The sequence below is a fragment of the Phoca vitulina genome, unplaced genomic scaffold (genome assembly GCF_004348235.1).
Source record: "Phoca vitulina isolate PV1807 unplaced genomic scaffold, GSC_HSeal_1.0 scaffold10, whole genome shotgun sequence".
Classification (NCBI taxonomy): Eukaryota; Metazoa; Chordata; class Mammalia; order Carnivora; family Phocidae; genus Phoca; species Phoca vitulina.
In genome coordinates this window covers 45,088,323-45,101,395 of record NW_022589713.1, presented here as the reverse complement: position 1 = coordinate 45,101,395, position 13,073 = coordinate 45,088,323, and the positions used below count along the sequence as shown (strand labels likewise).

General features: G+C 41.8%; 1 protein-coding gene across 1 annotated transcript in view; it reads left to right on the top strand.

The window, feature by feature from the left end:
• WDR48 (WD repeat domain 48) overlaps positions 1 to 13,073 on the top strand; it is a 46,067-nt gene that overhangs the window by 30,966 nt on the left and 2,028 nt on the right. Inside the window, exons 12-18 of the mRNA XM_032408969.1 lie at positions 1,816 to 1,923; positions 2,253 to 2,349; positions 4,827 to 4,922; positions 7,147 to 7,252; positions 8,169 to 8,256; positions 10,606 to 10,682; positions 12,257 to 12,449. Of these exons, the coding sequence (XP_032264860.1) occupies positions 1,816 to 1,923; positions 2,253 to 2,349; positions 4,827 to 4,922; positions 7,147 to 7,252; positions 8,169 to 8,256; positions 10,606 to 10,682; positions 12,257 to 12,449 (765 nt within the window). The remainder of the gene's footprint in view (positions 1 to 1,815; positions 1,924 to 2,252; positions 2,350 to 4,826; positions 4,923 to 7,146; positions 7,253 to 8,168; positions 8,257 to 10,605; positions 10,683 to 12,256; positions 12,450 to 13,073) is intronic.

The window sequence follows — 13,073 nt, the reverse complement described above, 5'->3', positions numbered from 1 at the left end:
GCTGACTGATTTTCTGCCGGTGGATCTGATGTTCTCTCTTGGGCAGATTAGCCAAAGCCTTGGTAGAGTCCTGCTGCCTGAATGGGAGGTAGCTCTACTTAGATGGGGCAGTGATCTGGCATGTTCCATAATTGGCATTTTTGTGTCTCTAGCAGCTTTCAGTACCTAGACACTAGACCCTGAAGTGTCAAGATGAAGTGATTGGGAGTAATGGACATGACATTAAACAGAAGTAGGGAGTCAAGAGTATTTAGGAACATAGGCTCAGAGTGAGATAGAGTTGCATTCTAATCTTGGTTCTGCTAGCTACTAGCCAGTGATCTCTGGAACATGCTGAACCTCTCTAAACCTCTGTCTTTATTCCTAAAGTGTGAGTGGCACCTATTTCTTGGTGAGGTTAAGGAGATGTTGGAGAAGTATTTACCGTAGTGGCTGGCACATAATGGTTAAGAAGCTGTTACACTAATGTAGGTGAGAGATCAGATATTTATCTGGACTAGGATGGAAAAAAAAAAAACAGAATGATGATGAAGTATTGAGGCCTATGGATAAGAGAGCTTGAATAAAAGTAAAAACAAAAGAAAGTAGCAGAGTGAGTCCCAGGTTCCTGGGTCAGATAGTTTGGTAAGTGGAAGTGATGGGGGGCGGTGATGTAAGGGAAAATGGATTGATGGGGGAACAGGGGAACATGCTGAGCAAGACAATGAGTTTGAGTTTATGTGAATGTCTAGGTAGATAGGACCTCACGTGCCAGTAAATGAGCTGGGCCAGAGAGACCGGCTTAGCAGTCAGTGGCTGGTGGATTATAACTGAAGCAATGGGAACATCAGGAGTTTCCAAGGGATACATCTGTACTGAAGAGAGAAGAAACCAATCATCACCCTTCCAGGAACTGTTAGAAAAGAGGAAATCACAGAGGTGTATAATAAAAAGGGGTCGGAAAACCAAGAGCCAGTGGCGGCTCAAGAACTAAGCAAGCATTTCCCGAAAAGGCTTGTGGTTAGCAGCACTGGCCTATGGAGAGTTTGCGTCCAATTTGGAATGTAATGTGCCTGGGACTTAACCAATAGGGAGGATGGTGTGGAGGGGAACAGTCTTGAGAGAGTCCTAAGAGTAAAAGCCAGATGGAGTGGGTTGAGTAGTGATTGGGAGGTAGTGGAGCAATCTTTGGTGAAATTTGACTTTGGGGAGGTGGGCAGGAAGAGGCAGTAGTGAGAGAGGATATAGGGATGGGAGGGTGAAGCAAAGATTTTGTTTTGGTGTTCAGGTATTTTTGAGATGAGAGTAATTGGAGTGTGTTCACTGCTCATGGGGAGAAGCCAGGAGAGCATGAGAGGGTAGATGACGGTACCAGGTCCCCAAGAAGTGAGGGGGTCCGGAGCACAGCACAAGGGGCACTTTTTTCCTCGCACTGGGAAGAACAGTAGCACAGTGCTAAGGGGATTTTGTCAAGGCTTCTCTAATTTTGAGGAGTGGAGGTCAGTCCTGTGCTGAGGGGCGGTGAGGGAGGTGGCAAGGCCAAACCTGAGGGTAAATATTTGACTGCGGTGTTGTGGAGAACTGACTTTGGAAACAGAAGAAACCCCAGGTAGCAGCAATGGTGAGGTTGGAGACCGCCGTACACTTATGGCGGGAATATTGGCAAGGATTTGAGAGGCCAGTATGGCCTTTGTGGGTGTCAGTGTCGTCCAGGATGTTTTTAGACTGTCTTTTACTTAGACAGGTGTGAAAATGAGTAACATTTTGAACACCTAAGTCAGAATCGGTTTACCACTTAATATTGATAATTACCATGCTTTCTTTTTTGCTGTATAGGCATGTAAAGTTGAAGACCTGGGCAAAGTGGATTTTGAAGATGAAATTAAGAAAAGATTTAAGATGGTATATGTGCCAAATTGGTTCTCAGTAGACTTAAAAACAGGGGTAAGTTAGCAACTGGTATTTGTACCGTTTGGGATAGTTAAAAGTTTCTGATACAGCTCAAAATTAAGTATTATTAGTTACAGAGTCCTATGTTTTTAAGTGTGAAGGCAGTAAATTTTTCATGTTAATACTTGGAAAATGCAGTTTAGAATGCCTTTTGGTATCCCAGTAAATTAAATTGTAGTTGCAGTGAATCACATGAAACACATTTTGGTTCTGAATCTGTGGCTTAGCTCTTCAGTCAAATAGTACAGATAAATAGGGCCTTAGAGACTCATTTGGAGAATATATTGAAACGGAATGCCACTAACAGTTTTTTCTTTTGACAGATGTTGACTATTACTTTGGATGAGAGTGATTGTTTTGCTGCTTGGGTTTCTGCAAAAGATGCTGGCTTCAGCAGCCCTGATGGGTCAGATCCAAAACGTGAGTTTAAGTGTCCTTCCTTCCCTTCCTCCTTTCAAAAGCGAAGGTGGATCTGTGCTGAGTTGGGGTTTTTTTTGTTGTTGTTTTGATTTGTTTTGTTTTTTGCTATCTGCTCTTTTATTTTTTTAACAGTATTTGAGGTTTTTTTGTTTTGTTTTTATTTATTTGAGGTTTTTTAAATCATTTCTCAAGAAATCCATATATTCTCTCATGGAAATGGAAAATACTATTCCATTTTAAATGTTTTGGGGGTCTTGATTTTTTTCACAGTCTGTGGTTTAGCTTTAACACTTGAACACTCAACACACTCTCTACCCTTAAACCTTTCTGGAAATCTGTTAGGGTAGGAAAAGTGAAGCTGGGAAACAGTTCTGTTGTTTTCCTTTTTTTTTTTTTAATTGAGATATAATTGACATAACTTTACATTAGTTTCATCTTCACATGTACAACCTGATTCAGTATTTGTATATACTGCAAAATGATCACAAGTCCAGTTAATATTCATCATCACAGTACATAATTACACATTTTTCCCCTTGTGATGAGATCTTTTAAGATCTACTCTCTTAGCAACTTTCAAATATGCAGTACAGTATTATTAACTATAGTCACCATGCTGTATACTACATCCCCATGACTTAATTTATGTTATAACTGGAAGTTTGTACTTTTTGACTCCCGTCATTTCCCTACCCCCTGCTTCTGGCAACCACCAATCTGTTCTCTGTATCTGTGAATTTTGATTTTTGGTTTTTATCTTGTTTTGTTTTTTGAGATTCTACGTATAAGTGAGATCATATGGTATTTGTCTTTCTCTATCTAACTTACTCCATGTAGCCTTCACAGTCCACCTAAGTTATCGCAAATGGCTGGATTTTGTTCTTTTTTATGGTTGAATAACATTCCATTGTACAAACATACCATGTTTTTTCTTTATCCATTCGTCCATTGATGAACATTGGTTGTTTCCATTATCTTGGCTGTTGTAAATACGGCTGCAGTGAACATGGGGGTCCATATATCTTTTCAAGTTAGTATTTCATTTTCTTTGGCTAAATACCCAGAAGTGGAATTGCTAGATAATATGGCAGTTCTATTTTTAATTTTTTGAGGAACCTCCATACTGTTTTCCACAGTGGTTGCACCAATTTACATTCCCAACAGTGCACGAGGGTTCCCTTTTCTCCACATTTTCATGAACACTTGTTATTTTTTATCTTCTTGGTAATAGCCATTCTAACATGTGTGAGATGATAGCTTGTGTATTTGATTTGTATTTCCCTGATAATTAGTGACAGTAAGCATTTTTTCATGTACTTTTTGGCCATCTATATGTCTTCTTTGGAAAAATGTCAATTCAGATCTTCTACCGATTTTTTTTTTAAGATTTTATTTTTAAATAATGTCTACACTAAACATGGGGCTCAAACTCAAAATTCCAAAATCAGGAGTCACACGCTCCACTGGCTGAGCCAGCCAGGCGCCCCTTTCTGCCCATTTTTTAAATTGGATTGCTTGTTCTTTTGCTGTTGAGTTGTATGAAGTCCTTATATATTTTGGATATTAACGCCTTATCAGATACATGATTTGCAAATATTTTCTCCCACTCCCTAGGCTGCCTTTTCATTTTGTTGGTGTTTCCTTTGCTGTGCAGAAGCTTTTTAGTTTGATGTAGTCCTACTAACTTTTCTTTTACTTTTGTTGTTTTTGCTTTTGGTGTCAGATCCAAACAATCATCACCAAGCTCAAGGAGCTTACTGCCTATGTTTTCTTCTAGGAGTTTTATGGTTTCAGGTCTGACATTTCAAGTCTTTGATCTATTTTGAGTTAATTTTTGTGTATTGTGAGAAGAGACTCAAAGAAATCTATTGTATTTTGTTGATTATATCTTTGGTTGGTATTCTTCTAAGAATGTAGCGTGTAGGCATACCTGATGTATATAAATATAGTTTTAGTGGCTTTATATGGAAATAGTTCCTTAAAGAATGTAATTCCTGTTTTTGTTTGTTCATTTTTAAAGAATGGCTATCTATATCTGAACAACCAGATAGAATATCTGTTTGCTCCATATTATTACTTCTTTAAACATTCTAAGATAAATTTTAATAGATGTAGCAAAATCTTTCAAGTCTTGCTTTTGAACATCATTGGCATTGGGTTAAGAATTTAATATCAGGGGGTGCCTGGGTGGCTCAGATGGTTAAGCATCTGCCTTCGGTTCAGGTCGTGATCTCAGGGTCCTGGGATCGAGCCCCGCATGGGGTTCCCTGCTCAGCAGGGAGCCTGCTTCTCCCTCTCCTTCTACTGCTCCCCCTGCTTGTGTTCTCTCGCTCTGTCAAATAAATAAAATCTTAAAAAAAAAAAAAGAATTTAATATCAGAATATGTGGAAACAATTTTTATTCCTTTCCCTCTGTTTTTAGGCTAAAGCTAATAAATCTTTTCCATTTCTTTTCATTTTATTTAACTCTTTTGCAGTGAACTTAGGAGGACTTTTACTCCAGGCACTCCTAGAATATTGGCCTAGAACCCATGTGAATCCAATGGATGAAGAAGAAAACGAAGTAAACCATGGTTCGTGTTTTTATATCAGGATAATTGATTTAAAATTACTTAGAAGTTTAAGATACTTGGAGTGTTTGTTATTCCAGGAATGTTTAAGAAACATTTAAGAAGCATTCGCTAAGTCATGACATAATAAATAACCTGTGATGTGCCCAGTTTATCACCCTCCCTTCCCCAGATCAAAGAACATCCAGTCTTAACTAAGATTCCAGGAGCACTTTCAATCAGTGAAGCTGCTCAAGAGGGATTAAAAAAACCTCTACATATTTAAATGACCTTTGCCCTTAAAAGCAAGCAGTTTAGCAGCCTGCTTCCAAAGATACTTCTCAAGAGTAGCTGTGGCCCTGCTGGACTTACCTCCAGAGCCAGCTAATGAGCTACATCAAAAGCCATTTCTGTCCTTGTGTCATCATAGTTCATGTCAGCCTGAAACACAGACATTACCAAGTCTGGTGATTCACCTGATCTTGGCTCTAAACATTTCAGAAAATCAAATTCCAACTCAGAAGTGTCAGGATAAATGAACAAGTATGTGTAGGAATTAATGTCACTGAGGACATTGTAAAGCTGTGCGTGCCACGGGCAGTGGCCGTAACTTTCTCTGGGCAGCAGAGAACGTGTTTTGAATTTATAAGTCTGGTTCAGTTTGATTGAAGAAAGGGGAAAAAAAGAAATTTCACAGCTCATATGTTACCCGCAGCCGGTTGAAGAGTCCTTGAGTCCCACCTACCATGGACTTACTCTGCTGAATATTCTCTGAATTCTCTGAAGATTCTGCTGAAGATGGTCCACTTGTGGTGGTCAACAATGATGAGGATCTCCTGCCAGAGACTTCGGTCTGGCTGACTCATCGGAAATGATTTTTGGAGTTTAAATCTCTTGTGCAAGAATGGCATGCTTCTCTGCAAGCCATTCTTCTGATGTCCCTGTCAGAGAGGACACTGACCCCATCCGTGGTGGCTTTTCTTTTATGTCACCTGGCCCACTCCCCTCCCCATCAGAATTGTACAGTGGCCTCTGAGCCAGAGAAATTCAATGGAAAGGTCTTTCCACAGAGGCTTGAAAAAGCTAAGTTTTAGTGTGGGCTCTGCCGTTTATCAGCTGTGTCACTGTGGGCATGTCGTTTCCAGTTCTTGGCTCATCCCTCTCCATCTGCAACATGACAGGTAGGCAGGATGCCCTTAGAGGCCCAAGTGGACGATAAAGGTCAAAAACTAGTAGTACGGTCAGCACAGCTGGCATCCGGGCTTTGGCTGTGGGAGTAAGGAAACCCCAGATCATCCTTAAAATCAAACTGCCATAGTAAAGGCAGAGCAGGACCCACCCATCTCCCCTTCCAGCCCGATGGCTGCTTGTGCCACCTGTGCGGTCACCTGCTGTACCAGCACCATGACCAGGGGACTCTGAGAGTCGTGTACATTCTACTCAGTGAGCAGCTCAGGTGTTGGAGGCCTGTAGTGAGTTGTAGGCGGGGTCGATAGAGATGAATGGGCATGGACTACATACTGTAGGGACTGACATTCTGGTAGGGCAGAGAACTCCTCAGATAGAGCAGAGGGAACATGAGGAGGTCAGAGGGAAGCATTGGTTGTTGCTACAAGAGAGGGTCCGAAAGTACTGTGGGGTCAGAGGGTGAGGTTGTTTCCAGATTCACTAGGGATGCCTTTATGAACATGGTGGTACTAGAGTGGGGCTCAACCGTACTTGGTCAAAAGATTACAGAGAAAGCAGAGTGAAATGAAATCTAGAGAGAATAATAAAAAAGAGATTTTGACTTCACTGAGGATTTTATTTTTCACCAATACCGCTTGCCATTAGTTGTGGCTGCCATTAAGCATCAATTTTTGTTTCTGGCCCAAGAAATTTTTCTGAGCTTGGTGTTCTACACACACGCACACGCACACGTGTTGCGATTTTTAAACAAACTGTCCTAGACTTTTCTGTGGCTGAAGTGGAGTTCTCTTTTTGTTTCAAATCTCAAATGTTAATCTCTTCTATTAAAATTCTCTGAAATTATACAGTCATTTCCCATCAGGTACATCACAAGTTGCTTTACTTCTTATTCTTTGTAGAAGTTTAACTTTGATTTGTTATTTACCTTTATCTGACCGGCTGATTTATCAGACTAGCTTTAAAAACTTTGCAATGTTTGAAGCCTGTAGAAACAAAATGCTTAGAATCTGTGTTTTTAGCACTAGTTCTGGATACTGACACCATCTCCATCTTTTCCTAGTAAATGGGGAGCAGGAGAACCGAGTACAGAAGGGAAATGGATATTTTCAAGTGCCCCCCCACACCCCTGTGATCTTTGGTGAAGCTGGAGGACGCACGCTGTTCAGGTAGGGGCATGGAGGGCTGTAGACTCTGCCTAGGAAATCATCCCATTTGCTAAGAAATACTCAAATGTGGTAACTTGTTCTAGGGATGTGAGAGATTTGGAAGCTGTTCCATTTCCATGAGATGGTTAAGTGTCTGATGCTATTGGACCACATTCTAATTGAGAGCTGAGCCTCTTGTGTTGAAATGAGGTCAATACTTTGCTTTAAGGCAGCTTCTCTGGTGGTTTCTACAGGAAGCTGTCACTTTCTCTACTTACCTGACGTGACTGCCGGGGTCAGGGAATTACCAAAAGTCCCTGCTCCTAGAACAGCATCAGAGTAGGTAACTTCCCTCAGGCTGGCCACACAAGATGGGCTGGGCTGCTCCTGAGAATCGTGCTCAGCGGTGCCCAACCTGAGGTGCGAGGCCGTCCTTCATGAGGCCCTGCCAGGAAGCTGGACTAGCTTCACCTCAGGTTGCCAGCCAGGCCCTGGTGGAATCACAGGGGAGAGCCCAGTACAGTCTTCTGTAGGGCCAGAAGTAAGGAAAATGCTTGTCTTGCCCTTAAGCTCAGAATTCTCTTCCTTTATGGTAAACTCCTGAGAGTGTGTTGACCAAAACTGTCCTGGTCCCTGTGATGTGTGGAGGCCTGTGCCGTGCACTGCAGCCCGGGCAGGGGACGTGTCTTGAGTGCTTTGCCTGCACCCAGCATTCCTGTCATCACCCGAGGACTCCGAGAAGCAGCTCTAGTGTATGCGGGGGCCTGAGTGTTAGCACCTGCTGCCCCTCTTAGCCAAGTGAGCCGTTCTGCCTGGCTGCACTTTATTTCCGCAGCTGTCAAGTGGGGGTCATCCCAAATGAGCTCTAGGGTCCCTCCCTCTAATGTTTGTCATTTGTGCTGCTTGTGTCACTGACTACCTGACGGGTTATGTTTAGGCTGCTCTGCCGAGACTCCGGGGGTGAGACCGAGTCGATGCTTCTTAATGAGACGGTGCCACAATGGGTGATTGACATCACTGTGGATGTAAGTGTCCTGCACTCCTGCTTTGCCCTTTTGTTCTGTCCAAATCACGAAGGAAATTAAGAGCAGCTTTAGACTGTACAGTCTTAGTTAGTAAAAACCAGGCTGCCAAAGGGAACCCTCCTCTGCTTCCCTGCAGGCCCAAAGTTGCGGAAGAAGTACTGGCAATTAGTTATGTGTCTGTTTATATCTTTGTTGGATTTAGTTATAAACGTAATATGTGCTTATTAAAGAAAATAATAAATGAATCAAGTGAAACTCCCATCTCTTTCCCAGTCATTCCTCTCTTCCACTCACTCCTGTCCTTCTCGCTGGAGGGGATAACTAGTCCTAGATCAGGCTACAACCTTCAGGACTTGTTTCTGTGCATACACAAGCAGATATTGCTGAGCTGTGTGTGCATGCACCTATGTGTGTACACACACACGCACGCACAGTTCATTATTTTGCACAAAATCTGTTACACATACTGTTCTGCAACTTGGTTTGGTTTGGTTTTTCACTTAAAAATATATCTTGGACATCCTTCCTTGTCTATGTATGGGTCATTCCTCTTTAATGACTACATAGTATGTCTTTGTATAAATGTACCGTAAATTATTTAACTGGTTCCCTATTGATGGACATTAAGGTTGTTTCCAATGTTTTCTATTACAAGCAATGCTTCAGTGAGCATCCTTGTACATGTGTCTTTGTGTACTTTTTAGGATAAATTCCTAGAAGTGGAATTGCTAGATCAAAGGGTATGCACATTTTCAATTTTGATAGATTCTGCCAAATTGCCCCCCACAAAAGCTATAGCAGCTCTCACTGACACTGTGTGTGTGCCCGTTTTCCCACACTCACCGACACTGGGTACTTTCAGTCTTTGCTAAAAGATGGCAAAGATCTCATTGTCTTAATGCGGGCTGTTGTTTTTCACATGTAGTGAGGTTAAGCATCTTTTCATATTGGTCATTTGTATTTCTTCTGTGAGTTGCCTTTTACTCATTTTTCTATTGGGTAATTTGTGTTTCTTACTGATTTGTAGGATTTCGTCATATTGAATATTAACCCTTTGACTATTATCTGTGTCTCTCAGTCGAAGTTTTACTTTGTTCATGGCTGGTGTCTTTTGCCAAGCAAAAAGTTTGAATTTTTATGTAATCAGATTGGTCTTTTATGGCTCTGAGTTTCATGTCTTGCTTCAGTATTTCCTGCTCCAAAGTAGCAAAAATGTATTCTCCTCTCGTAGGTGTGTGATCATGGTATATGTCTAGATCTGTAATCTATTAGAATTTATTCTGTTTGGTGTGAAGTAGGATGCTAACTTTCTCCAGATGGTTAGCCATGTGCCAAAACAATTTTTTGGATTAATCTATCCTTTTCCTACTAATTTGAAATGGTATCTTTATCACATACTAAATTTGTGTATACACATGGGCCTGTTTCTAGACTCTCTTATGTGCTGTTGACCTGTCTTATATATTCCTAAAGCCATATGAAAAGAGATTTGATCTCTAAAAGTTTCAGAAAATGTGTTTTTTGTCCCAGATATACCTCCAAGAACTTAAAGCCAGTGTGACACCTGATGGATATTCTATGCTCTTCTCTAAATCTGAGCTCCCCATAAACCACTACTTCCTTTGAGTGTGAAAGTCACCTGGGATGCATTGCTGACTTTAGGCCTGTGGCTTATTCCTGAGAGGAGACATCCAGACAGGATATGACATGGAGGCTCGGAGGGGATTAAAACCCAGAGAAAAGATGACCAGTTAATTTTATCCTTCATCTAAGTATGTGGTTTACTTCCTGGTAGACATCTTGGTGGTTGGCTGAAGTTTCCACTCTTGCTTAAAACCTCAGACCTGAGGTCAGAGGGAAAGAAAGTGGGAGGACCTGAGTGGCCTTTTCAGTTGGATGATGGGCCTTACCAGTCTAGAGTGTACGGTTTTGCTAAAAGGTGAATGTTGTGGGTTTCTCTCAAGACACCGAACTTTGTGTTTGGGCCCTTAGGTATCAGCCCCAATGTTTTAATGTGGAATTGAGATTTTTATTTCTAGGGCTTTAAGAGTTAAAATTTGTTTCCCTTTAATACCTTGAATTATTTGAGAAGAGGCATCCTGCAGCTTCATATTGCCACTGACGTATCATTTGTCTCACATATCTCTTATTTCAAAACTAAACATGATACTTTTCTGATAAATTTTCACTAAGGCTGACTTGGATGATTTGATAGCTTACTATACATTTCATAGAAAGTCAGTTTTAATTGTAAAATAACTTAACTTGCAAATCATGTTTTTCTGTTGACACCATTTTCATTCATCAGCTGATCAAAATGATCATACCTTTCTACTTTTAATATTTCAGAAGAATATGCCCAAATTCAACAAAATTCCTTTCTACCTCCAACCTCATGCATCTTCGGGAGCAAAAACCTTAAAAAAGTAAGTAAGGGGGGTGCCTGGGTGGCTCAGTCAGTTAAGCGTCTGCCTTCGGCTCAGGTCATGATCCCGGGGTCCTGGGATCGAGCCCCGCATCGGGCTCCCTGCTCCTCGGGAAGCCTGCTTCTCCCTCTCCCACTCCCCCTGCTTGTGTTCCCTCTCTCGCTGTGTCTCTCTCTGTCAAATAAATAAATAAATAAAATCTAAAAAAAAAAAAAAAAAAAGTAAGTAAGGGCAGTGTCACGTGATATCTAGATCTGATTAATTGCCAGAGCTTTCTTCTTCTTTATGATTGCTTTTATAGTAAAGGAGATCTATTGAAAGCTTATACAACTTACCATTTACCAAGTACCTCCTGTGGTAGGCCACAGATGTTCAAAAAAGTAAGACTTGGTTTTTGTCTCTTGCCACAGCATAGTTTAGGACTCAATCTGTGTATAAAAATTGCTCTTATGGATGCTTAGGGAATGATGAGAGTAGGTGAAAGAAATGAATTGTGGGCTGGAGCTTTCCAGAAAGGCTTCTTGAAAGACATGGAATTTGAGCTGGACATGTAAGGAATGGATAGAATTTCAAAAGAGAGGTATACCAGGTCCAGGAAATGCTTTGATTGAGGATGTGGAAGTGGGAGCATGCACAAGATCCTGAAAATTAACAAGGACCAGTGTAGCTACAGCAGAGGATGGAGGGGTGGCCAGAAGTGGAAAAGGAAATCTGAGGTCTCATGGATATATATCCGAGCAAGTAAAATCAACAAGACTTGAAAGCTTTTTGTTAGGGAAATTTCCAAACATATCCAAAAAAGAGATCAGGAGCATGAACCCCCATTATCCTATCAGATAGCTCCAGGGTTATCGACACATGGCTGAACATTTTGCTTCATCTCTATCTCTACCTCGCCTCCCTCCCACCCACCTACACACACACCCCAGATTATTTTAAGCAAGTCCTAGATTCAACTAAATTTAATGACTGAAGTTCAAGATGGCTTTCAGAGTTTGAGCCTGAGCTACTTGGGTAGGCCATTTTTAACTGACGTTAGCGATACAAGGTAAGTAGGTTTGGGGGTGAGGAAGTTGATGAATCTGGTTTGGGACAGGTAGAGTTTGAGGTGCCTGTGGGATGTCCATCTGGAGATACCCAGCCAGCTGTTGGGCTTGTGGCCTGGAGTTCAGGCAGGAGGTCTTGGCTGTAGGGCCGAGAGCCGTAGGAGAGATGAGCACCGGGGGAATTGGAGCCTGGTAAACACTGGGGGCTGCCTTCCCTGCCAGGAGCATTTAGTTTGCCCATGCTCTAGAATCGTCTTTAAGGGAATAAAACCCAGAAGGCTGTTCTTGATGTATATGTAAGTTTTAAGAACACGTATTTAATCTTACTTTACACGTAATCTGTGTCTTAGGGGAACACGATGGAAATGTGTTGGCAATTCTAAAACTAGATTAAGGCAGTAACTAAAAACACTTCTTGGTTTATGTTTCTGTGTTGTTTTATCTTTATCCATTGTGAACACCAAAGAATATTTAGGAGACAGTATCCAGTGATTTCGTGATGGCACAATCTGTCCTTGCTTTTTACAGGGATAGACTCTCTGCTAGTGACATGCTCCAAGTCCGGAAAGTAATGGAACATGTTTATGAGAAAATCATCAACTTGGATAATGAGTCGCAAACCACTAGCTCTTCTAATAATGAAAAACCAGGAGAACAGGAAAAAGAAGAGGATATTGCTGTGTTGGCAGAGGAGAAAATTGAACTTTTGTGCCAGGACCAGGTAAGTGCACTTGAGGACCATAGCCCCGTTTTTTCCGGTGCCGATGCTCAGAAAGTTACATGTGGTGTGATTATGGTTCCCGTGTCTCTTACCTTTAGAAGTGCTGGCTCTCTCCCACCTATTGGTGAGGCCCTTTCTGGAGGGTCCCTCAGCCCATCCTAAAGTTTCTATTTATCCCAGTGAGGTTCTCAGGAAAAGGATATGGAGATTGAAATGCACACACAAATGGTGAATGTGCTGGTGGCTTTCTTTTTTTTTTTCTCCTGACAAGAAAAAGACACATGATCGCCTTGATCGGCAGAGCAGTATCTGCCGTGTTGGTGTAGGATGTGAAGTGGAGGTGGGTGGAGCATTGGAGGAACTGTTTTAGATAAAGATGCACTTGAGGCATTTCCTCAGAGAAATGGCTGAAGCTGGGATCTCTGGCCTAGCCGCACCAGCCGCCCGTCTCTCAGTGCCCGCATTCGTGTCTGCGTGCATGGGGGCTCTGTCAGCAAGAGCAGGCCACCAGGTACGGGCGAGAGGACGAGCTAGATCCCCTGATGAGCGTCCCTAAGCTCGCAGTAAAGGTCTCGGATATTACAAAGTAGAGGCTTTGACACTTTTTATTATTTATTTTTTGCT